Consider the following 27,472-nt stretch of genomic DNA (forward strand, 5'->3'; position numbering starts at 1 on the left):
TCAATGAAGAGCAGCTCAAAATTTACGGCTGTCAGAGAAGCCTCGCAAAATGCGAGGAGGAGCATTTACGACTGAAACGAGGCAGCTGTTTTCTCCTGAAAACAGTCTGTCTTTTCAGACGTAAAAGCCTGCTACCGTGTGCACATACCCTAACTGTCATTGTGCTGTGACAGTCACACTGACGGGAAGCTTCGGAGGACCGGCCGGAGGCTGCTCCTCTGAGGCTTCCGTACATGGCAACCCGGAGGCCATTGTCTGGCCTCCGATTGCCACGACAAGCATCGGCAGCCCCCACAATCACTTTTTGGGGGCTGCCGATGTGCTTTAAACCCCTTAAATGCGGCGATCACAATCGGTCGCCGCATTTATGGGGTTAATTGCCGAAATTAGCGCCGATGGTCCGCTGACTGGCAAGACTGGAGTGTCAGCTGTCGGGGACGGCTGACCTCCCAGTTCCCGGACACTGTCCGTTAAGACAGTGTGCGCCGGGAACCGCTCCGCAACTGTACATCCTGGTGCGGGAAGCAAGCCCTCTCCAGGACGTACAGTTGCGGCGCAGTACGGGAAGAGTTTAAGCAGACACGGTTTTACTAGATCTGCACTTGATGATGAAATGAACACTTTTAGTATAAGTGCTCGTCCACACATAGCGGAATTGCTGCGTAATTCCATCCGGAATTGTGGACGGAAAATATGCAGCAGAATACTGTAGCCGCAAAGTGGTTGAGATTTAACAAATCTTATTCACACGCTGCGTAAAAATTCAGACCAGAAATTGACCTGCAGTGCGTATTTTTCGTACTGCAGCATGCCAATTCCTTCTGCGGAAAGTCAACTGAATTTCTGCATTTTTCAGAGAAGATATCACCATTTCCTAGCACTTAGAAATACGCAGCAAAATACACACCATTTTCTGCAGTAAAAAATGCAGCAAATGGTGCGTTTTTTACCGCAGCGGAATATCTGCTACATTCAACTGAATTTCTGCAGCAATTCCCTTACTTGTGGACAAGCCCTTCGAGTATGTTCACACAGCTTTTTCTTCAGGCTTATTTTGGAGCGGAAAAGCCTCGTATTACGCTCCAAAATACACTTGAAATAAGTCTGCAAACAGTTTCCAATTGATGTCAATGGGAAATACACTGTACTGTACACGTGAGACATTTTTACGCTGCTGAATTAAAAAAAAACACCTCGTAAAAAGAAGTAGCATGTCACTTCTTGGGGCATTTTTGGAGCTGATTTTCCTTTGACACTACAAAAAAAGCCTAAAAAAATGGCTAAAAAAACCTCAAAAAATGGCTAAATAAAGCTCTAAATTAAAAAAAAAAAAAGCTTCATTTTCAGCTTCAAACATGCCTTGAGATCAGAGGCTGTTTTCCCTTGAAAACAGCCTTGTAATTTTTTAGGCACTTAGATGTATGCCAGCCGAACCCGGCGATTTCGGCAGGAATGGCCAACCATCTAAGGCTAAGTTCACATCTCGTTTTCACTGTATGTCTGAAGTGCAAGTTTTGACATGAAAAAACAGTGTCAAAACTTGTACCACAGCGTGCACATTGATTTCTATGGTCAGGACAGATACAGTTTGTGCATACGTTTTGTGTGCTTACGTTTTTTTTCCAAAACGTATACATTTTTATTTGTATTGAAGTCAATGGTGACGTATTCGTGACGTATGCAATCTTAAGCCCTACGTTTGTATACGTAAAATGTATACGTTTTTGTCACCATATATGGTAAATCTTGACTTAGCTAAAGAACAAAAAAAGTATACGTTTTTATAAGTAAGAACGGACACAAACGTATAAATACGTATACAACTTATACTACAAAAAACGTAAGCGTCTTACAAATGCATACGTTTTTGTAACTTTAAAAACGTATACGTCATCGTATACCACAAACGTGTGCACAAAACGAGATGTGGACTGAGCCTAATGTGTAGCGTTCCCACTCTGCCCCGACGGCAGATGTCAGAAGAGAGAAGTATCGGGCATGTTGAATTTCATCATGCCTGATCTTTTTGTTGTTTATTAGATACGCCATTGCCAGATGAGTCTGGCAGCAGCTTCCTTCCTGAGAACACATGCATGCTTGGCCGAACCGAGCGTGCGTGCGTATGGGGCATTCGGGAGGAATAGCTGTCAGCAGGATGAGCGTTTGACCGACAGCTATCTAAAAATGTATTGCAACCTTACTTCTAACATAGACCTTTTTTTTCAAGATATCCTGGATCATGCCCAATGTGTAAGGTTAAAACATTCCAATGCAAAGCCATCTATTTAATTTTCCTTCATGTGTTGGCATCTACAACTAATGTTTTAGTTTTTTGAAGAAAAGAGTTGCTACACGTACCTATTAAGGCCTGTTCACATCAGCGTTGTCTTTCCGTTGACGGGTTCCTTCGGGGAAACCCATCAACGGAATGGCAAACAGAAACCATAGCTTCCGTTTGCATCACCATTGATCTCAATGGTGACGGATAATTTTCTAGTCGACTGCGCTTTTGATTCCATCAAAAAAAACGGAACCCTCTCACAACGTTGACAGAAACCATTAGCAAAGTATCCGTCACCAATCAATGGCGGTGAAAACAGAAGCTATGGTTTCCTTTTGCCTTTCTGTTGAGGGGTTCCCCCGACGGAAAGCTCCAGAACTCCTCAACGGAAAGACAACGCTGATGTGAACAGGCCCTTACTTAGACAGCGTTTACAAACCATTTGTAGCATCAAAAGTATTTTGTTTTAGGGAATTGTATACATTTTGAAGCGAGTAAGCTGAACTTTAGAAGTAGTGCTCCAATCTTGAGACATAAAAGTGTTTAAGTTAGGGTTTGTTCACATCAGCGTTGCCCTTCCATTGAGGGATTCCGTCTGAGGTTTCCGTCGGGTTAACCCCTCAACGGAAAGGCAAACTTAAACCTTAGCTTCCGTTTCCCTCCCCATTGATCTCAATTGTGACGGAAACGTTGCTAAAGGTTTCCATTTGTCACCGTTGTGACAGGGTTCCGTTGTTTTGACCTTCAATCTTAACCTTCCCTTATTTCCCTGTAACCTTTTTGTCTATTTAACTGATTTTCTAAAAATGCCCACTAGTGGCAATGGCACACATATAGTGCGTCGTCTGATAAACATTCTGTTACCATTATGGTTCATATTCATACATTAATAGGCATCCAGGTTCTAAGTCCACAGGCATTCACATTTTATCCCCTGCTTGTTTCAGGGGTTCTAAGTATTCTGTCATGCACAATTTGATCAGGCGTTATACTTAGATTTTGATCCGTTCTTTATACAGATAGCGGTTATTGAGCAATGAACTTCGTAGGCTGCTCAACACAATTTCTAAGTGCCCTCACATGCACCTTAGTGGCTTGTTCTGTATTCTGTCCTTGTGCGCGATCTTAATCTGTGTGCGCATGCGCTCCTGGAGTCTTCTGATTGGACGGACGTGTAGTCCTATGATTGGACAGTATACACGTCCATCTTACAATATGGGGGCTTGTCCCTTTAGATGTATTTCTATCGGCCTCACGCGTAGACGCGTTAAGAGGTGCTAAAAGAAGGGAGTCTCGAGCACGTTGTCATTAGCCCCAGTAAACCCCTGAAGACGCTACATATGTAGTGAAACATGTCAAGGGGGGGGGTCTGTCTTCTCTTTTTTAACTTCAATGTTTAGCTGCCAGTTATATAGAATTTACAAATAATAGTTAGTTCGTGTTAGCACAGCGAACTGCAGCCGCTGGCTGAAGACACTGACACATTCCTATGTACCAATCCAGTATACTTTGGCAACTAGACTGACTTACTATACCCTGTCAGCTTACTTTGGCTACTTTTATTCGTGTTCTTATTTATGTCTTATTTAGAAGTATTTAATAAAAATTATATTTTAGATTTAACCAAATATTTATGGTTTAGGTAGCTGGAAAATAGTGCTTCCTTTTGCCCTTTGGCAAAATAGTAATCTTTTGAATCAGCTTAGCCATAAGCTCACGCCAAACAATCAACATACAGTGGATATAAAAAGTCTACACACCCCTGTTAGGGCTTGTCCACACACAACGGAATTGCTGCACAAAATTTCTGCCGCAGTTCCGTTGAAAAATTGCAGACATTCCACTGCGGCAAAAAACGCACCATTTGCTGCGATTTTTGCGGCAGAAAATGGTGCGGATTTTTCACAATATTAGGAGATGGAGACATCTCCCGAAAAACGCAGAAATTCTGGCCACTTTCCGCAGCAGGAATTGACATGCTGCGTTCTGAAAAATACGCTCGCAGGTCAATTTCTGCTCTGAATTTTTACGCAGCGTGTGAATGAGATTTGTTAAATCTCATCCACTATGCTGCTACTGTATTCTGCGTTTTTTCCGTCCGAAATTCCGAACTGAAAAAAAGTGGCAATTCTGCAGCGTGTGGACGAGCCGTAAAATGCCAGGTTTTTGTCATGTCATAAAATCAGTACAAGAAGATTAATTTCAGAACTTTTTCCATCTTTAATGTGACCCATAATCTGTACAATTCCATTGAAAAACAAACTGAAATCATTTAGAGGGGAATAATAAAAATACCAAACTGCAATAATGTTGTTGCATAAATGTAAACACCCTCTTATAATTGGGGATGTGGTTGTGTTCAGAATTAGCTACACTAAACTCATGTTAAATAGTAGTCAGTACACAGCAGCCATTATTTATAGTGATTCTGAGTAACCCCATATAAAGTTCAGCTTATATCTATTAGGATTTTCCTGAAATTTTCTTTGTTGCCTGTGACAGCAAAACCCATGGTCCGTAAAGAGCTTACAACACATCAAAGGGATCTAATTGTTGAATAGCATCAATCAGGAGAAGGGTACCAAAGAATTGTCCAAGGCATTAGATATACCATGAAAGTGAAGACGGTACCATTGAAAATCTGTGGGGTGCCCTAAAGAGGGCTGTACACCGGAGATGCCCTCGCAACATGACAGATTTGGAGTGTTTTTGCAAGCAAGAGTGGGCAACAATTGCCAAGTCAAGATGTGCCATGCTTAAAGACTTCTACCCAAAAAGACTGAATGCTGTCATAAAGTCAAAGGGTAATTCAACAAAGTATTAGTTTAAGGGTGTGCATTTGTATGCAACCACATTATTTTTGTTCTTTATTTCAATTTTTTCCACCCTAAAAGATTTCAGTTTGTTTTTCAATACAATTGTACAGATTGTAGGTGACATTAAAGGTGGAAAAAGTTATAAAAAGATTCATCTTGGACTGATTTTCTAACCTGACAAAAACCTGGCATTTTAACATGGGTGTGTAGACTTTTTATATCCACTGTATGTCCTCCATTTTCATGAGTGACTAAACCCCCTTCTACTAAAAAGCTGTGACAATACAAATACATAACGAAATGGGAGGGAGGGTTGGGCAATTCTATAGCGCGCTGAGGTCTGGCACCCTTACACTTGAAAAAGCCTGGGCGCCTGACATTAACGCTGTCCCCATGCACAGGGGACGTTGGCAACTGTGGTGACCTGCAACAGTGGTGACATTGGCCTACATCTGGCCCAATGACAGCTGTCGCTTTGCAGATGTGGTTTTTGCCCACTAAGGCCCCATGTGCACGACCGTAGATTTCGTCCATAATTACGGCCTGTAATTAGGGACCCATTAGTTCCTATGGCCGACTGACACCTTCCCGTATATTTATGGGTAGGTGTCCGTGCCCTAGAAATCTTCAGTAAAAAATAGGACATGTCGTATTTTTTTATTTTACAGACCCTGCTCTCATACTTCATAATGGGAGCACGGTCCACAAATGTGGATGACTTTCCACAGCCGGCAGCACGGTCGTATGCATCGGGCCTAACTCGGTGGGAAAATCGCCAAAATACCTCAGGAGAGAGACCATGAGTTTCCCTCCTGAGGGTCTGGGATCCCACATTCTGCTCTGCATGTTCACTGCGGATTTCACCTTTTTCAATGGTCCTGTAATGTGTGGATTTTGGATACCCTGTGGAAAATCAGCAGCATTTTCGGCCCATGTTAGGGCTGGATGATTTAATCAAATTAATTCGCCCTCAAGAGCACTCACGATTCTGTTTTTCAACAGAATTGTTAAATCAATTTCTGTAGTGGCGCCGTCGCACCAAGCTGCAAGGGGAAGCTCCACCCCGCCGCCTCGTCACTGCCTGGTTTGCCCCGTTCTGTCTCTGCTTCCCCATGGAACTGCCGTTCTGTACTGAACAAAATGATACAGTACGGAACAGCAGTTCCGTGGGGAAGCAGATACTCCTAGTATATAGCCACACCGTCCCGCTATAGATCGCACCCCCCTTGTATATTGCACCCCCCTCCCTTGTAGATCGTACCCCCCTCCCTTGTAGATTACATCCCCCCTCCCTTGTAGATTACAACCCCCCTCCCTTGTAGATCGCACCCCCCTCCCTTATAGATCGCACCCCCCCTCCCTTGTAGATTGCAACCCCCCTCCCTTGTAGATTACAACCCCCCTCCCTTGTAGATCGCACCCCCCTCCCTTGTAGATCTCACCCCCCCATTCGTGTTGATCGCACCGCTGTAGCTCCCACTAGGAGCTGAATCCCCGGCCAAAGTGTCAGCAACCTCTGGCCGGGGATTCAGCTCCTAATGGCAGCTACAGCAGCGCAATCTACAAGGGAGAGGGGTTGCAATCTACAAGGGAGGGGGGTTGTGATCTATTAGGGGGTGGGGTGCTATCTGCTGGGGGTGTGGCACTACATTGGGGGTGGTACTATGTGGGCACTGTCATTACATGTTTTTCACTGGCACTGTCATTACATGTGAGCACTGTGGCACTGACTTGGGCACTGTGACACTATATGTGGGCACTATCTACAGGGACATTGTGGCACTATCTACATGGGCACTATCTCACTATGTGGGCAGTGTGTAACTATATGTGTGTGGGCAGTGTGACACTATGTGGGCACTGTGGCACTATCTACAGGGACATTGCAGCACTATCTATATGGGCACTGTGGTGTTTTCAGGGGATTGGGACAAAAAACCCTGACAAATGTGAAAGATGGACAGACGGACCGGAAATGGATGAGAATTTGGAGAGACTGATGCAAAATGGACATGAAAAAACAATTGATGAGTTTTTAATAGCCATCTTTTTTCACTGTCGTGTGGCTGTAGCCTAAATGACTATGATGCCACGAGTCCCGTTCACATGTACCGTGGTCGGGCTGGGAAATCGTTTTTCACGGTCATGTGAGTCCGGCCTTAATGTAATTTATTTAAAACCCCATCGTGAGGCTGGTACTGCACAGGGTCCTGCTCAGAATTCAGACACTATAATGTAATCTCGCCCCAGAGTGCCCGCTCGGCGCTATCTGCCTGGCCCTGCTGCAATTTGCACTGCTCTCGCCTGCAATGTCGGAGACAGGCTGAGGGGGTGACGGGCAGAGGTTGGATATTAGTGCATGCAGTATATAATTGATTATAGATTCTGTTAACCTGTTCCCTGCCGGGGAACACACAAGTTATAATCAATTAGATAGACATTTTTCCAATTGTATTTATGATAAAAAATTTATTTGCAGAGGTTACATAGTTAGTACGGCTGAAAAAAGACACATGTCCATCAAGTTCAACCAAGGGACGGGAAAAGGGAAGTAAAAAATTTCTATACATAGGAGCTAATACTTTTTTGTTCTAGGAAATTATGTAAGCCTTTTTTAAAGCCATCTACTGTCCCTGCTGTGACCAGCTCCTGCGGTGACTATTCCATAGATTCACAGTTCTCACAGTAAAGAAGGCTTGTCGCCTCTGCAGGTTGAACCTTTTTTTCTCCAGGCGGAGGGAGGGCCCCCTTGTTTTTTGAGGGGGTTTTACATTGAACAGGATTTCACCATATTTTTTGTATGTGCCATTAATATATTTATATAAATTAATCATGTCCCCCCATAGTCGTCTTTTTTCAAGGCTAAATAGGTTTAATTATTTTAATCTTTCCTCATAATTTAGATTCTCCATGCCCCTTATTAGCTTCGTTGCTCTTCTTTGTCTTTTTTCAAAATCCAGGGCATCCTTTCTATGAACTGGAGCCCAGAACTGAACTGCATATTCTAGATGAGGCCTCACTAATGCTTTGTAAAGTGGCAATATTACATCCCTGTCCCGCGAGTCCAGGCCTCTTTTAATACACGACAATATCCTGCTGTCCTTTGAAACAGCTGATTGACATTGCATGCTGTTATTTAGTTTATGATCTACAAGTACACCCAGATCCTTCTCAACAAGAGAATCCGCCAGTGTAGCTCCCCCTAGGACATATGATGCATGCAGGTTGTTGGTACCCAGATGCATAACTTTACATTTATCTACATTAAACTTCATTTGCCAAGTGGATGCCCAAACACTTAGTTTGTTTAAATCTGCTTGCAATTCACGAACATCGTCCATAGACTGAACTATATTACATAGCTTGGTGTCATCTGCAAAAATAGAAATAGTGCTATTAATCCCATCCTCTATATCATTAATAAATACGTTGAATAATAGTGGTCCCAGCACTGAACCCTGGGGTACAGCACTTATTACCGGGGACCATTCAGAGTAGGAATCATTGACCACAACTCTCTGGATACGGTCCTTGAGCCAATTCTCAATCCAATTATAAACTATATTTTCTAAACCTATAGTCCTTAATTTACCCATTAGGCGTCTATGGGGGACAGTGTCAAATGCCTTTGCAAAGTCCAAAAACACTAAATCCACAGCGGCCCCTCTGTCTAGGCTTCTGCTCACCTCTTCATAAAAACAGATTAGGTTAGTTTGACAACTTCTGTCCTTAGGAAAACCGTGCTGGCTGTCACTTATAATACTATTTTTTGTCACATAATCCTGTATATAGTCCCTCAATAGCCCCTCAAACATTTTCCCCACGATGGATGTTAAGCTTACTGGTCTATAATTGCCCGGGGAAGACCTAGAGCCCTTTTTGAAAATAGGCACCACATTTGCCCTGCGCCAGTCCCTTGGCACTATTCCAGTCACTAGAGATTCTCTGAATATTATGAAAAGGGGGACAGAAATAACTGAACTAAGCTCTCTAAGAATTCTAGGGTGTAACCCATCTGGTCCCGGGGCCTTGTGCACATTTATTTTATTTAATTTAGCTTGGACCATATCTACATTCATCCAATTCAGTATATTAACTGATATATTAACAGCACTTGCAGCGGCTACATCAGCTGCTCTTTCTTCAGTTGTATATACAGAGCTAAATAACCCATTTAGTAACTCTGCCTTCTCTTGATCCCCTGTGACCAACTCCCCATTACCATTATCTAGGGGTCCTACATGTTCAGACCTTGGCTTTTTAGCATTTATATACTTGAAGAATTTTTTGGGATTTGTTTTACTATCCTTGGCCACCTGCCTTTCATTTTGTATTTTTGCTAATTTTATTAAGCTCTTTATAATTTACAAAGGCTGCAGATGTACCCTCAGATTTGTATTTTTTAAATGCCCTTTTTTTGTCATGTATTGCCCCTTTCGCAGAAGGTGTAAGCCATGTGGGATTTAATTTTAGTCGTTTATACTTGTTACCTATAGGAATAAATTTTGCATTATAATAACCCAAAGTAGATTTGAAAATCTCCCATTTATCATTTGTCCCATTATTTGACATTAGTTCTTCCCAGTCTATATCCTGAATTGCAGCCTTCATCCTGGGGAAATTGGCTCTCTTAAAATTAAATGTTTTTGCCCTCCCAGCCTGCGTTTGTTTTTTACAGCATAGGTAAAATGTAACGATATTGTGATCACTGTTACCGAGGTTTTCGCGAACATTGACGTTCCCAACAAGCTCTGCATTATTAGAAATGACCAGATCCAACAGAGCTTCACCTCTAGTTGGGTCTTCCACAAACTGGCCCATAAAATTTTCCTGCAACAGGTTGAGGAAATGTCTCCCCTTTGCAGTTGAAGCCGAACCATGACACCAATTAACCCCTTCCCGACATCCGCCGTATATATACGGCGCACGCCGGGTGGGGGAATATGGAGCGGGCTCACGGGCTGAGTCCGCTCCATAGAGCGAGTGTGTCGGCTGTGTGTTACAGCCGACACTTCCGGGTTACGAGCGGGATCGCGCTATAGCGCGATCCCGCTTGTTTAACCCGTTAAATGCCGCGTTCAATAGAGATCGCGGCATTTAAATTACTAAAAACAGGGGGGCGACCCCCTGTAACGTCTCAACGGCCCCCCCGCGGCGAGATCGGGGGGAGCTGTTGGTTCACACGGCTGCCTGGGGGTCTGACGAAGTCCCCCAGGTCCGCCATCTTGGTACTCCTATGAAGCTCTGCCTCCGGCAGGGCTTCATAGTAGACTGTCAGAATCACGATATACTGCAATACATTAGTATTGCAGTATATCGTGCAAGCGATCTAACGATCGCTGGTTGAAGTCCCCTAGGGGGACTAATAAAAAATGTAAAAATGAGTTAAATAAAGTTGTTTTTTTTTGTGTAAAAAATAAATAAATATTAAAAGTTCAAAAAACCCCCCTTTTCCCATTTTCCCCCTAGAGCATAGTAAAAAATTAAATAAATAAACATAATTGGCATCGCCGCGTCCGTAAAAGTCTGAACTATCACAATATATCATTATTTAACCCGCACGGTGAACGCCGTAAAAAAAAAAATTGTAGACGCCAGAATCTCTATTTTTTTGTTCACCTAATCTCCCACAAAAAATGAAATAAAAAGTGATCAAACCGTCACATTTACACCAAAATGGTATTATTAAAAACTACAGCTTATCCCGCAAAAAATAAGCCCTTATACCACTTAATCGACGGAAAAATAAAGACGTTACGGCTCTCGGAATTTGGCGAAACAAAATAAATGTTCTTTTTTACACTAAGGTTTTTACTTGTAAAAGTAGTAAGATATAGAAAAACCTACACATATTTGGTATCGGCGTAATCGTATTGACCCATAGAATAAAATGAATATGTTGTTTTAATTGTACAGTGAATTCCGTAAAAATGGCGCGCAAAAAACCATGGCGGAATCGCTGTTTTTTTCATTTTCTACCCCACAAATAATTTTTTTCCCGTTTCCTAGTATATTATACGGCAAAATAAATGGTGCTACGAAAAACGACAACTTGTCCCGCAAATATCAAGCCCTCATAGTACTATATCGACGGAAAAATAAAGGCGTTATGGCCTTTGGAAGGTGGGGAGGGAAAAACGAAAATGAAAATCTGAAAAAGGGCTGCGGCGTGAAAGGGTTAATATCCCGGAAATTAAATCTCCCATTATCACTACAGTACCCGCCTGTGCAGTCCGCTCCATCTGTTTATATAGCTGACCTTCCATCTCCTCAGTTATATTGGGGGGTCTATAGATTACACCAAAAGTAATTTTTTCAGTGTTTACCTCCCTTTCTAGTTCCACCCACAAGGTTTCAACCTCCTCACAGTCTTCACCCACTATTGTCTCTTTCACACTCGCCTTCATATCACTTCTCACATACAGAAATACACCACCGCCTTTCCTATTTGTCCTGTCTTTCCGAAACAGTGTAAAACCCTGTAGATTTACAGCCCAGTCATCTGAAGAGTCCAGCCATGTTTCAGCAACACCAACTATGTCTATATTTTCTTCCAGTACCAAGGCCTCCAGCTCCCCCATTTTGCTTGCTAGACTTCTGGCATTTGTGAACATACACTTTAACTTGCCTTTCAGTTTTTCACTTTTATTATCAGAAATGTGATTTGACATTATTTGGGCATTTTTATTTACACTGCTGTTTTGTAACCAAAGGATCTCCTTATCCTGTTGTCTAGTCCTCTCCCCACATTCTGTTTCTCCCCCCACCAATATAGTCTGACCCCTCTCTAACCTGGCTACCCCTTTTTTTTCTACATTGACCTCCCCCCTCAGCCCTAGTTTAAATACTTCACCACCCCAGCTAGAATTCTCTCCCCCATCACAACGGACCCCCTTCCATTTAGGTGCAAATCATCTGCAGAATACAGTTTGTACCCCAATGAAAAGTCAGCCCAGTGCTCTAGGAACCCAAAGCCTTCTCCTTTACACCAAGACTTAAGCCATGCATTTAACTCCCTGAGTTCCCGCTGTCTTTCCTGTGATGCGCAGGTTAACAGTTGTGAAGTTACGTACAATAATTCTAGCAATATATGTTAAAAAATTATTTATATAGAGAAAATTTCTTAAATTCAAGATTCAAATCGAAAATTGCCCAAAGCGTTAAAAAAAAATCTGATTTTATTTTTTGGCAAAATCGCCCAGCCCTAGCCCATGTATTTTAATTGAAGTAGTAATATAAACGCAGTCCAAATAAAATAAAATTAATTCTATGATATTCTCCTATTTAGGACTCTAAGGCTGGGTTCACACGACCTAGTTTCAGACGTAAATGAGGTGTAATATGCCTCGTTTTACGTCTGAAAATACGGCTCCAATACGTTGGCAAACATCTGCCCATTCATTTGAATGGGTTTGCCGACGTACTGTGCCGACGACCTGTCATTTATGCGTCGTCGTTTGACAGCTGTCAAACGACGACGCGTAAAATGACTGCCTCGTCAAGGAAGTGCAGGACACTTCTTTGCAACGTAATTTTAGCAGTTTTTCATTTAATTCAATGAAGAACAGCTCAAGATTACGGGCGTCAATGACGCCTCGCAAAATGCGAGTACGAGCAATTACGTCTGAAACGACAGAGCTGTTTTCTCCTGAAAACAGTCAATAATTTCAGACGTAAAAGCCAGTTATCGTGTGCACATACCCTTAGGGTATTATGTTCACACGTTTACTAAAAAACGTCTGAAAATACGGAGCTGTTTTCAGAGAAAACAGCCTCTGATTTTCAGGCGTTTTTGAAGCTTTTAATTTGCAGCTTCTTTTGAGGCGTAAACGCCCCGAAATACGCCTGAGAACACTGCGTGTGAACAGACCCTAAGGGGCAGTTCACATGGAGTTTTTTGTCGCGGAAACCGCACCGCAAAACGCGCCAAAAAACAGCCGAAAATGCATCCCATTGATTTCAATGGGAGGCGGAGGTGTTTTTTTCTCGCGAGCGGGAAAATCGACTCGCAGGAGAAAGAAGGGACATGCCCTATCTTCGGCCGTTTATGCTTCTGACCTCCCATTGACATCAATGGGAGGCAGAGAAAGCGTATTTCGTGGTGAAAAACGCAGCGAAAATCGGCATTCAGGCAGAGGAAAATCTGCTTCATCTTCTAAACAGAATTTTGAGGCAGATTTTCCTCCTGCAAAATACTCTGTGTGAACACTGTCTGTGAGTGATACATTGGAAGGATTTTCACCACCACAATTTTGTTAGAAAGACAATGGGAGAGATTTATTAAGATTGCCATTTCATATGCCAGTCTTATTGTAAAGTTAGCTAAAGTGAGATGCGCTTAATTTATTAATTCAAAACCACAAAAAAAGGCCATACTCACTAGGTAGGTGGGTGGGTGAAAACCCGTTCCCATCAGGACGCAGACGGGTCAAAGAATGCTGCAGAAGGAGTGTGCATTAAATTGTGATAGCCCCTCCCACTAGTCTTGAGGGGAGTGGCGAACTAAGTGCTCAAAGGTGTGCGATAAATGTGTGTCAGTGTAGTGCTAGGGTGTGAATGGATGGTAAAAAATAAATATGTATGAATGAAAGTGTCAGAACTGTGTAATAATGTAATAAAAATAAATAAATAAATAAATGTGATGAATAGGGGTCAGTGCTGTGAATAGTACATGGGGTGTCAGTACTATGTGTAATACGTGGAGGGATAATGTGCTGGTCGTCAGGCATGGCGTATCTTGCCGAATAACAGCCTATTTGTAACGCCGCTAGTGTTAGCTTCTACTATTTTACATTGAAAATGGCTTTTTGCTGCCCTGCAAGCTTATTCATAGCTTTTACTATCCCAATATGAAAATTCTACTTTGCGATCTTGCTAGATGTTCTCTAGACCAGTGGTTCCCAAACTTTCTGAGGCCGGGACCCACTTTTGGCTGAGACTTTTTGTTTGGGACACCCCACTACCGTACTTAGCCCCATTTCGTCTGACGTATGTCAACATCAGTCGTAGTTAGATGCCGGTACGTAGCTGCATTCGAAAAATAAATCCATGCAACATCTAAAACAATGGCAATTGTGGGGGCGGGGGATGGGGCGGGCTCAAGGTATCCTGCTGATGTGCGTCTCTGATGCCCGATTATGCCTGCTGATGGTGGGTCCCGACCCATCCATTAGTGGCCATATTATCGTAGCTAGGAGTTTAGCACAGGGGGTTTAGCACAGGGGGGTGAAACACATCTCAGTGGGCTCCAACACTTTGGGCCCCCCACACAGTATAATGACCTCTTAGTGGCCCCCACACAGGATAATGCCCCTATAGCTGCCCCCACACAGGATAATGGCCCATAGCTTCCCCACACAGTAAAATGCCCCATAGCTGTCCCCACACAGTATAATGCTCCGATAGCTGCCCTCCACACAGTATAAAGCCCCCATAGCTGTCACCCCAAAGTATAATGCCCCCACACAGCCACTATAGTGCCTAATAAAAATAATAAATACATACTCACCTATGCCCGTTCCCACGACGGGTGGAGGAGGTCCTTTTGCTGCTCTGGTCTGTGCAGTGTGTGGCTCAGTGCAGACAGGCGCAATTACGTCACTACATTGCGCCGCTTACGGCAAAGTGAATGCTGGAGCAAGGAACCATCAGCTCCTTGCTCCAGCATTGAATTTCTGTATCTGCGTCCTCAGGACGCAGATACAGTTGAAACCGGGACATCAGTGAGTGGCTTGTGACCCCCAGTTTGGGAAACAAGGCTATAGACTATAACAACAAAATGTGCTCTCCTGCCAGCTCCTGCAAGGTCGTACCTAGCTTCCACTGACTAATTTTTGATCAGTTAAAGTTCTATGCTGCATAATAATAGGTCCATGAAAAGATAAATTAATAATATACTGATCAGACGCAGTCAAAGGTAGAATAATCTATTACAGGTAGTGACTCACAGGGGGCGTCTTCTCTGATAGGAGTCGTTCACTTTCCACATCTTCTACATCTGGCCCAGAGCGCCATGACAAATTCTTCCAGTCACAACTCGCCTCTGTAGTGTTTGCCAAACAGACATCTTTGGCACCAAGCAATTTTACTCCATCCCCACCTTCACAAACCCCCCCATCCTGCTGTTACATTTAAGATAATCATCATGCTGTTAACTCTCCTAATGTGTCTTCCTCGCTGCTCAATACCCCCAAATTAAGATGTACCAATCCTTATCTTGGCCATGATAACTTGGTGCAGCATGAAAACTTATCACATAAGCCATTGAAGACGTCAAGTTAAAGTTTGTTACCACAGTGTATATAACGCGCTAAGAGTCAAGTAAAGATTGCTACATCTGTACTGTACTGCAGTATAAGATAGTGCGTGACCGTAAATAGTGCCATACACATAGTGCCTTGCAAAGCCCCTCATGGTAAAAAGCACCATATAGGTAGTGCTCCATAATTAAATGCGCCATACAGATAGTGCCCCATATGAAATTGTACCATATAGACAATTCCCCCCTTAGTGTCCTATAAAATTGTTCCATGTATAGTAGCCCTATAAAGTTGTGCCATGAATAATGCCCCACGTAAATCTGTGCCATATAGAGAGAGCTCCCAATAAATAGTGCCGAGTTTACAATACTTGCTTATTCTTGTTCTCATGTGGATTCCAGCGCCTCCTCTACAAGCCCCTTGCCCGACAGTCAGAAGCCTCGGGCTGGCTGACCTGATGAAACGCAGGTCACCAAATAGGCTAAATTGACTGCCTGATTAGAACGATTAAAATTGAGTTTTAATAGTAGATTATAAAATATGGCTCATAAGGCCCAATTACAACATATGTTCAGGCTCAGACGAAATGGTCAGGGATAGGAGATGATAAAGCTCTCCTCTTATAGTATAAAGCCCTGACAACAAATTGCTGAGAAAAATGAATGATTCCAGCCCACCGGGCTCACAGCATATGGTCAAAGTGAAAGAAGTCAGTCCTAGTTGTAAGACTGCTCCTAGAAGATACTCCGATCACTGCTGCAATACTTGTAACAACCCTACGCGTTTCAGTGTCACTGATAAGCGTGACACATCATCAGGGATTGTGTGAATTAATTAGTTGCCGGTTTAAGCACAATTTTGTGCTAACATTGTTTCTCCCGGCTCGTGCACGACTCTGATACAAATGGCGGCCATTTGTTAGCACAAAATTGTGCTTAAACCGGCAACTAATTAATTCACACAATCCCTGATGATGTGTCACGCTTATCAGTGACACTGAAACGCGTAGGGTTGTTACAAGTATTGCAGCAGTGATCGGAGTATCTTCTAGGAGCAGTCTTACAACTAGGACTGACTTCTTTCACTTTGACCATATGCTGTGAGCCCGGTGGGCTGGAATCATTCATTTTTCTCAGCAATTTGTTGTCAGGGCTTTATACTATAAGAGGAGAGCTTTATCATCTCCTATCCCTGACCATTTCGTCTGAGCCTGAACATATGTTGTAATTGGGCCTTATGAGCCATATTTTATAATCTACTATTAAAACTCAATTTTAATCGTTCTAATCAGGCAGTCAATTTATCAATTAAGTGAACGGCATTCATATAACTAATAATTGGATTCATTATATCACCAAATAGGCTGCCCCTCTCTCCAGACCACATATTTAAATTAGACCCAAAAATGTATTCAAAACCCCAGACCAGACCCACAAATTAATTCAAATCCCAAAGTCCCTATATACTGTAAAATGATTCCCTGAAAAATGTCTCACATAAAATGATGCTCCCCCTCAAAGTTTCCCTTATAAAATTCTGGCCCCCCTATAATGCCCCAGATAAATTTATGGCCCCCCCAAAGTGCCACACATAAAATAATGGCATCACGCAACATAATGCTCCATGTAAAACTATGCCCGCCTAAGTGCCCCATATGAAATTTTCCCCCTATATATTATTGGTCAATTCTTAATAGTTTCCTATCCTCTACCCCCTTGAGGTGTCCATCTGCTCTTCTGCGCTGCACTGGTAATGTGCTGCAACATCACTCTTTTCGCACTGATGTCATGGCGCCATTACGCTGCAAGCTTAGGGTGTTCACCAAAGTCAGGTAAAAAAGAGCCAGCAGCTTACGCGGTGGAAGGCGGGGCAGGGAACAATGGCTCCCTTGCTTCCAAAATCATTCACCGTTAGAGCTCCCTCACACTGCCGGAAACCCCAACGGATCAGGTCTGAATTCAGACAGAAGGCAGGGGCTGGAAAAAAATAACTTTTTTTTTTTTCTTTTGCGTGCGGCCACTTCGACCCCGCTTTGCGCCGCCCTAGGCACTGGACCTCCAGTGCCAAGGGAGAAATACAGCCCTGTGTACAGAACAGATTTTCAATTGCAGAAATTCCTGCAACAAATCTACCATGCGTGAATATACCCTTACATAGATGTTTATTACTTAGTAATATGTTAATTCCCCAGTACTATTAGTATATTAGATATGCATCTAACCATATTCAGTTTTTGTACTTTGGTTTACCTGGAATTTCTAATGGCCTTGTGATACATGTGATGTATGTCCCACCATCAAAGGGGTTTTCCCACTAAGCAAATTCATCACCTATCCATAGGATTGGTGATAAATGTGTGACGATTTTGAATGGAGCACCAGTCGCGCATGTGCACTGCCACTCTAATCAATGTCTTTGAGGCTGACGGAGACAGCCCAGTACAGGGCTCGGCTGTTTCCATCGGCCCTATAGACATTAGATGGAGCGGCAGCGCACATGTGGGGCTCCCAGCAATCATACATTTATCACCTATCCTGTGGATAGGTGATAAATGTATTTAGTGGGAAAGCCCTTTAAAGATCTATGCAAATAGCTTATTGATGAAGCAACATTGGGGGTGGGCTAAAGTATATTACATTTAAAAGATTCACTTCATTTTATTGTTGTCTTAATGAAGAATCATACGTTGTAATCACCCTGGCATCACACAGATACCTGTGGGCAGAATGTAAGTACTTCATGAACTGTTTTACAGGAAACGCGATCTGTGTGGACAATGTTAGGAGTGCTACATTTGTAAACTAAACCAGCATAACCAATTCATTCTACTAGAGTAAACTGTATATGGCAAAAGATTGGACATAGAATATGTGATATGCATTGTAAAATATACTGCTAGGCACATTTTACCAATGAAAAAGAGCTCCGACTATGAACTATTTTTTCCTTTTTTTTAATTTGGAGAAAATTGCAGCTAAAAAGAAGAGATGTGTCCTCCGGAAAGCAGTTCTACTCTTGCTTACATTTGCTTCATTGCCTGTAGGGCAGTAGAACGGTTGCTATGTTCTTATTAGCACTTTTTACGTAAGCCTCTATAGAGCTCTAATGAATGTACACAGTGATCTTTTTATGTGGTTTGTTTTTTATGACTTCCCTAGAAACAATGATCACAGTCGGAACAAAATGCCCTCCTTTCAGCTGTAAGCGCTTTTGTTAAGGATGTGTCACATGGTAGAACTTGCATGATGTGTTTTTCCAAGTAGAAGTGCATAGTCCTGGGTAAAGTGAAGAAATAATAATTCTCTTCTGTTATATGATGAATGCTCCAGCGTTACCCCTTAACTCTATTATGTCATTACCTGTAGGCAACATTTACAGTGTTGCCCACATCATTATTAGTGTTGTATTGTGTTGTACTTGTGCGTAAAGCAGCTATAAGGGCTTGTACACCCAACGGAATTGCTGCAGAAAATTTCTGCAGCAATTCCATTAAAAACACAGACATTCCGCTGCGGCGAAAACGCACCATTTCCTGCGGTGAAAACACCATTTCCTGCGGTTTCTACGGCAGAAAATGGTGCGTATTTTGCTGCGATTTTCACAATGTTAGGAGATGGAGTCATCTCCTCTGAAAAACGCAGCAATTCTGTCCGCTTTCTGCAGCAGGAATTGACATGCTGCGGTCTGACAAATATGCACCGCAGGTCAATTTCTGCTTGGAATTTTTACACAGCGTGCTGTGTACTGTATTCTGCTGTGTTTTTTCCGGCCAAGATTTCGGCTCGAATAAAAGCAGGAACTCCGCAGCGTGTGGACGACCCCTAATACTTTAAACTTCAACTTTTTCATAGAGCAGTATTCAGACAGGATTCCTCATTTACTACTCGCTAACATGTTTATTTTGTAATAGTTACATGTTGAAGACACTGGTGAAATGTTACCCAAGTCTCGACGAGCCCTCACCATTCATGAAATCACTGCCCTTGCTCGCTCCTCTCTGCATGGTGAGTGCAATAAGAGATTATTTTCATGTAGGTTTATGATTATTATATAATATAATTATAACATAATAATGACTGCTTTTACATCATTGTTATTAGTTGATTTCTGCACTGTTATTTGTTAGTATCATGTATTGTATGTCTACAACTATGAGACATATGCCAAACAATCCTTTCTGTGAAGGTTTTACGGTTTTTACTTAATACCGGTAATACATCATTGGTGAAAAAGTTTTTAAACTTTCGGTATTTAAATATTATAAGCTACTTTAGTACAATGTAAAACTAAATCAAATATCATTTTTGATGACAAAATACAGCAAACACTGGACTATTGTATATGATATTGGATGGGAGACACCTTCATGACTGAATGCGATCAGGCGTTCTGAGCTCAAACGGTGACACATGTTTACAGGAGAGCCAGTTGAATGATACAAATGTGGCACACGTCACGCACTTCGCTCTTCATTCCAAAACATGACTCAGTTCTCAGTCTTAGATCATTGTGTAAGGGTATGTTCACACGCTTACTAAAAAACGTCTGAAAATACGGCTCAAGAAGTGACATGCACTTTTTCACGGGCGTCTTTTTAGGCGCCGTTTTTTGAAAATGAGGCGTAAAAAAAACACCCCGTCGGAACAGAACGCCGTATTTCAATGGGCAGATGTTTGTAGGCGTTCTGCTTCCGTTTTTTCAGGTGTTTTTTTTAAACGCCCCGAAATACGCCTGAAAACACTACGTGTGCACATACCCTTAAAGAGAACCTGTCAGCAGCATTTCAGTTATTGAACTCTACTCACCCCTCACTGGCCGTTGCTGTCAAAAGTTCATTGCCATTATCCCCTCTCCTAAACTCCTCCGACCGTAAATAACAGCCTGCTAAAATTTTTCACCTTTTATGGTAATAATCCGGCAGTCACGTTCGTTCTTCTTCTTATGCCCGCCCACTGCCGAAAACTGGCCAGCCCTGAATGCCGAAATCTCATCCGAGATAGCGCACATACGCCCGTCATGTATGGTCCAACACCCTTCCCTGCTTCGTCCAGGCCTTAAATCTAGTTACTGCGCATGCGCCGCTATGGTGTCCCGTTGTGCACACGCACCATAACAGGGCATCAATGCACAAGCGCGAGATTTATTGTGTGCTGGGGGAGGCGAGGAGCTGTCAATCAAAAGTAAGGAGGCGGGGTTAACTCGGAAAGGCTTGAGGAATGAAGATATGACCCTTTTTAAACGAAGATATGACTCTTTTATGCTCATTAGCATGCGGCACAGGAACACTAAAAAAAACTGAATACTAAGGTACAAAGCCGACTTGGAAGATAATTATAGGTTACATAAAAATGATTTTTCACCCACTTCCACCCAGTATTGCTGGTTTAATAAGTGAAATGCTGGTGACAGGTTCCTTTTAAATGCAGCTGGGATATGGGAGGGAAGGAGAGAAAAAAATCACTGATGTAAGTTGAACTGAGTTGGGCAATCTGCAGAATGTTCTTAGCCCTAACATGTGGCTACTGGATGTGGAGGGTCTTTTGCTAGGCCTACAATGGTTATGACCCTGAATGTAGTGATCAACTTTTTTTAAGGTGCACACTAATCCCTTCAAGCATCTCTGTGTTAGACACATGTAAATGTATAGGTAGGACTGTGGCCAATGTCAACATGAATTGATTGTTTTGACTGAATTTGACAAGAAACTTGTGTAAGCAAACGTTTACATAGACATAAATACACATAGGTATAAATGGCTGTAAGCAAACAGTCATAGGCATCCATATCATTGGACTCCGACACCCATGTTCTTTGCCTTTTCTTCATGTACCAGGAATCTCACAGGTGGTAAAGGATCATGTGACCAAACCTACAGCAATGGCTCAGGGACGCGTGGCTCATCTGATTGAGTGGAAAGGCTGGAGCAAACCCAGTGACAATCCTGCTGCTCTGGAGACTCACTTTAACTCATACTCACATCTAAGTGAGGGAGAACAGGAGGCCAGGTTTGCTGCAGGTGAGAGAGAGATTTGAAAGCAATTGACGGTTAAATGTATGAATGAATGAATATTTCACTCACTTTCCTTAACTTTCCTGTGCTCTCTTTCGCATTTATTTATTTTATTTTTTTTGTGCTGTTTTATGCTGCTCCTGATTTTTCATTGCTTTTGCTGCCATTGGCTTGCTGTTCATGGGAGTAACATTTCTCAATATCGTTCCTTTTTTTTTGTCCATGCATTTTCATGCTGCTCCATGATACTTTTTCTTTGCTTTCTCTTGAATTCTCTTCCCTGCTATCCTATCACTGTTTTTATTTATTGGGTTCCTGCATTTTTTAATCATGTGCCACTGCTGTCTATACTGCTCTGTGCTTGTTTTTTTTTGCTCTTCCTTTTTCCTTCCTGCCTCCACTTTTCCTATACTACCAGGAGTAGCTGAGCAGTTTGCTATAGCAGAAGCTAAACTCCGTGCTTGGTCATCAGTTGATGGTGAAGATTCCACAGATGATTCTTATGATGAAGATCTGCAACCTTCTATGGAACATTCCCAGCCTGCAGGTCAGTCTTTTAATTTGTTTGTGCATGAATTATGAATACAGGGAGATCGCTGAGAAAGAGAGAACAAAAGTGGACTAGGGTATTAAATGGCTTGTCTTATGAAGACAACCCCTGTCCATATGCCCCAATAGGACATATGGACATCATAGTGGGTGAACATTTGCTTGGGACCCACCTATGAGAGTCAGAACGGATAGCTGTTCTGCTGGACTCATCTGAATAGCCTCAATGTAATACTACATTTCCCCTGGTCAGCTCGGCAGCTGCCTTCTGAAAAGGGGTTGTTTCTGATGAGAGAACTCTTAATTATACTGTATCTATATCTTAATAACATTAGTCATGAGATAAATGTCTTGCACCTTAAATTCTTTCATTGTTTTTAGATAGCTGTTTCTGGTGGTCATCCTATGCCAAAAGTTTTACATCTCTTACTGTAAAGAACCCTTTACTTTATTGATGATGGAACGGTCTTTTCTTCACACGCAAACAATATCCCCTGATCCATGGCACAGTTCTTGGAATGAATAGTTCATATACCAATTCTTTGTTTTGACCTTGTATATATTGAGACATAAAAGGCTTAATTCACACCACGTTTAATCTTTATATTTGGCACGGTCCTGCCAAACGTATAGACAGACACATGCAACTGTATGCCTAAACCCTTCCATACATCTGCCATAGACTGTCACTAAAAATGAAAACAACGTATACTAGCTTTATTTTGTTTTGTATACATTTGTATTGTTTTCTTCCTCTATATAAATCGTTTAGAATGATGACCATTTTCCCTTAAATTGGTATTATTATCTGATATGGACTACGCAACATGAAAATAGCATTTATTGTACAGGTAATGGAACCTCCAATGTAGAGCATTATACAGAGGAGAAACAAACTTGTGGGTAGTAATGGAAAATATTTTTACCCTATTAAAGGGCATCTTTCACCAGGACAGTCCCCTTTGACTAAGAACATTTGCAACATGCTCTTAGAGAAACGCATAAGGAGGTGCTACTGCCCCCGCGGATTGTTGTCCCTACAGTAAATCCTGCAACATGACTCCTTTACTTCAAATGTGCCATGAATGTGGCCATGTGGTCTGCCCTGGCCAATAAGGCTGAGAGGGGCCTTTACTACTAAAGGCCAAAATGGCAGTTATTGATGCCAATCAGTGGGTGCAGCAGCCCCCACTTCACATTTCTCTAAGAATATCTTATAGATGCACTTAGATAAAGGAGTATGACCAGATGACAGATCCTCTATAATATGGAATATTTATCTGTTGGTATATATTAAAGTTTTATCTTTTTTAATCTCTAGATTTCCTGAGTCCAGTACAGAAGGATTTGATGTCTTCTCGTATATGCTGCTGTGACAGCGACTCTTCGCACACCTTGTCTCCTGAAACTCTTTGCTCCAGTCTCTGCAGCTTGGATGAGGGACAACTACTTTTGGTGTCTCCAGCTCAAATGGTTGAAGAGTCTTTACTCATTAAACCTCAGTCAGGTCTAGGTCCATATGATCGTCTCCAAGATCTGGAATGTGAGGACTCTTCATATTCCATGTCCTTCTCAGAGTCTTGTTTAAGTCCTAGTGAAGACGAGCTGATTTCTTTCCCTACACTGAGTCGAGGGTCTGGGGTGCTCACTTTGCGTAGGAAGGGCTCTGATCTGGTGTCTTCTGGTGTGGTATCGCTAGATGAAGATGAAGAGGACCAACCCTGACTTAAAATCAAACTGCCACTGCCACCCTCTCACTTTCCCAGTCTCCCCTTTTTTTCAGAATCACGGTACCACTTAATTTCAGAGAATCATTGACTAACCAGAGGGCATTAACTACTGAAATCATTACATCCCTCTTCCATATGCTTAATTTAATTATTAGGGTTTATTAATTCCAGCCACCTTGATTTCTCTCTTTCTTTGGTGATTTTTTTTTCCCTTTCACTATTTTTTTATTTATTTTTTTAAATTTCATATCTACCATTATTTTTTTTTTATATATCCAGAATTAATTGCCTGTTTAGTCTATTTTGCATGATCCTTACCCTAGGGCACCACGCTGGTTCAGTGGAGGGCCTTAAAACTGTTGTCTGCATGTCTTGCACCCCACTTGATGCCACCTCCAGCCTGATTTATGTGTTGGTGGTGGATTCTGGGTTAGGAACAGTGGCAGCACGGCTTGTCCCTGTCGTTTCCTGGATCTACTCGCAATTCTGTGGTTCCCTCTGCACCACAGAATCCAGGCACCAGATGTGAGGAACATGGGGTATGTTATGGATTCTGTGACATTAGTGCAGCCTCAGGACTGTAAATGGACTTGTGGAGCTCCGGTGACACTGTGGGGACCCTCCTCCCTGTGGGCTCTGTGGGCGCATGCTTTGTGCAGGGGAGACCCTTCTTTTCTAGCATTTTGTACGTGTCTGTTTGCTGCTCTTGGAAGGTCTTGTGCGGTAACATCAAAAGTTTGTAACTCATTTTCCTGCGTCTATGAAAATATATGACCGGCTGTGTATATATATAAATCTATATAAAAAAGCAAACAATGGTGTTTGTTCATGTTTTTATTTGCTTGTTGGATTATAAGAAAAATATATATTTGAATATGTAATTTTCTATTTTTTTCTCAGATCTGTACAGTGTTTTGATCCACTCAATGTATACAATATTCCCTACATGCAGTTATACAATATTCCCTACAAGTGTCACACATTGCATGGTGTAAATATAATATCAGACCTGCTTCCCTTGCTTAGGGATGCATGTTCAGTACATAGCTTTTTATTCCCGGCTTCAAGGTGTGAGCACCATAATCTGTATCGCCCCATCCGTAAAAGTCCAAGTTATTCAAATCTAACATTATTTCAACTGCACGGGGAACGATGTTAAAAAAAAATAAACGGCAGAATTGTCGTTTTTTTGGGTCATTTTGTCTCTAACAAAAAATGTAATGAAAGTGATCAAAAAGTTGCATGTATCCCAAATAATGGTACCATTATAAACTACTACCGCAAAAAAACAAGCCCTGACACTACTTAATCGACAGAAAAATAAAAAAGTTATGGGTCTCAGAATATGGCGACAAAAAACGAATTTTGTTTTTACGTTTTTTTTCTTATTAAAAGTAGTGAAACATAAAAAAATATACATTTGGTATTGTCCTAATGGTATTTGACCCTTAGAATAAAGTCAACATGTCTTTTTTACAGCACGGTGAGCGCTGTAAAAACAAAACGCATAAACAATAGGAATCAGTTTTTTTTCCCTTTCCACACCACAAGGATTTTTTTTTCCGTTTCCCAGTAAATTATATGGGACCATGAAAAACTACAATTTTAAATAAAAAAAAGTTATGGCTAAATAAAAAAGTTATGGCTAAATAAAAAGTTATGGCTTTTGGAAGGTAGGAATGAAAATAATAAAACTGAAAAAACTATTAATGGCGGCGGCAAGGGGTTAAATATTCAGAATGTTTACAAAAAGTTATCACTAGAACCATATAAGTCAGACAGACATTAATGGGCAAAGCACAAATCTGCAGATCTGCACCGCAAACCTTGTATAGGGAAATAGCATTAATTCCATAGAAAGAATAATGTGACATAATGGAGGATCTGGGGACACACAAACGGTTCTACGTTCTGTTGGCCTGGAGGAGGGTTTGCACGGTAAGTACTCCTGTCTTTTCAGACTAGATATACTTTTCTGCTTTCTATTTTTTCATGCAAAATAATTTTGCCCAATTACAATCTTTTTGCTTTGCACCTCGGCTTCTTTGAATAACCCTGATATGTGAACTTGGACTTGTAACGCAAGCTGGTCTTTGAAAGGTGACGTTACGCTGTGAGTTTCTGACATGCTTTAGCGTAATCTAGAACCAGGTTGACTGTTTCCATGGTTACTGATGTTCCAGAGGATTCTTGTATATTCACAACATATCTTCAATATTTTTTAGCAGCAGTCTCCCAACAATGGAAAATAAAATCACAATAAAGCTGGAGATAGGAGTGACTTGACCAGAAGGATTGAAGACACAGACACATACAGAGCAGTATAAGGGCACATTCAGACGTGGCAGAATTTTTCCGCTGCAAATGTTGGTGCAGATTCGCGCATCTGCAGCAACATTTGCATATTTGACAGGTAATTTAGACAGCAGTTTATTACCACATATGGGGTATTGCTATAATCGGAAGAAATTGCTTTACATATGTTGGGGTGTTTTTTTTTTACTTTTTTCCTTGTAAAAATTAAAAATGTCTGTTTTTTCAGAAAGAAAGTAGATTTTTATCTTCATATACTAATTCAAATAAATTTAGCAAAAAAACTATGGGTTAAAAATGCTAACTATACCCCTAGATAAATTCCTTGAGGGGTGTAGTTTCCAAAATGGGGTCACTTTTGGGGAGTCTTTACTGTTTGGCACCACAAGACCTATTCAAACCTGACATGGTGCCTAAAATATATTCTAAAAAAAGGAGGCCACAAAATCGTCTAGGTGCTCCCTTGCTTCTGATGCCACTGTTTCAGTCCATTTGCACGCTAGGGCCACATGTGGGATATTTCTAAAAACTGCAGAATCTGGGCAATAAGTATTGAGTTGCGTTTCTTGGGTAAAACCTTCTGTGGTACAGAAAAAAATGTATTACAAATGAATTTTGGCCAAAAAAAATTACATTTGTAAATTTCACCTCTACATTGCTTTAATTCCTGTGAAACGCCTAAAGGGTTAAAACACTTTCTGAATGCTGTTTTGAATACTTTGAGGGGTGCAGTTTTCAAAATGGGGTGATTTATGGGGACTTTCTAATATATAAGGCCCTCAAAGCCACTTCAGAAATGAACTGGTCCCTGAAAAAATAGGCTTTTGAAATTTTCTTGAAAATATGAGAAATTGCTGCTAAAGTTCTAAGCCTTGTAACGTCCTAGAAAAATAAAAGGATGTTCAAAAAAATGATGCAAACATAAAGTAGACATATGGGAAATATAAACTAGTAAGTATTTTGTGTGGTATTACTATCTGTTTTACAAGTAGATACATTTAAATTTTAGAAAAATGCACATTTTTGCAAATTTTCTCTAAATCTTGGTGTTTTTTACAAATAAATATTGAATTTATCGACCAAATTTTTTCACTAACATAAAGTACAATATGTGACGAGATCAGAATCTCAGAATCACTTGGATAGGTAAAAGCATTCCAGAGTTATAACCACATAAAGTGACTCATGTCAGATTTGAAAAATCGGCTAAGGTTAAACAATGGCTTTTTTTCTGGGCCACTCTTCCATAAAGCCCCACTCAGTGGAGTGTACGACTTATAGTGGCCTTTGGACAGATTCTGCCATTTCTGTTGTGGATCTTTGGAGTTCCTTTAGTTTTATCGTTGGTGTCTTTTGTTGGATCTGATTAATGCTCTCTTTAACCCCTTAAGGACGCAGCCTTGTTTTGGCCTTAAGGCTCCGAGCCCATTTTTCAAATCTGACATATTTCACTTTATGTGGTAATAACTTTGGAATGCTTAAACCTATCCGAGCGATTCTGAGATTGTTTTCTC

General features: G+C 41.5%; 1 protein-coding gene across 2 annotated transcripts in view; it reads left to right on the top strand.

The window, feature by feature from the left end:
- FAM131A (family with sequence similarity 131 member A) overlaps positions 1 to 24,463 on the top strand; it is a 129,216-nt gene extending 104,753 nt beyond the window's left edge. For both annotated transcript variants that reach the window (XM_075861907.1, XM_075861908.1), the window contains 4 exons: positions 19,267 to 19,360; positions 21,190 to 21,372; positions 21,785 to 21,913; positions 23,237 to 24,463. In XM_075861907.1, the coding sequence (XP_075718022.1) occupies positions 19,267 to 19,360; positions 21,190 to 21,372; positions 21,785 to 21,913; positions 23,237 to 23,640 (810 nt within the window). In that variant the 3' untranslated portion in view covers positions 23,641 to 24,463. The remainder of the gene's footprint in view (positions 1 to 19,266; positions 19,361 to 21,189; positions 21,373 to 21,784; positions 21,914 to 23,236) is intronic.
- Positions 24,464 to 27,472: the final 3,009 nt, after the last annotated feature.

This window comes from Rhinoderma darwinii, chromosome 4, assembly GCF_050947455.1.
Source record: "Rhinoderma darwinii isolate aRhiDar2 chromosome 4, aRhiDar2.hap1, whole genome shotgun sequence".
Classification (NCBI taxonomy): domain Eukaryota; kingdom Metazoa; phylum Chordata; class Amphibia; order Anura; family Rhinodermatidae; genus Rhinoderma; species Rhinoderma darwinii.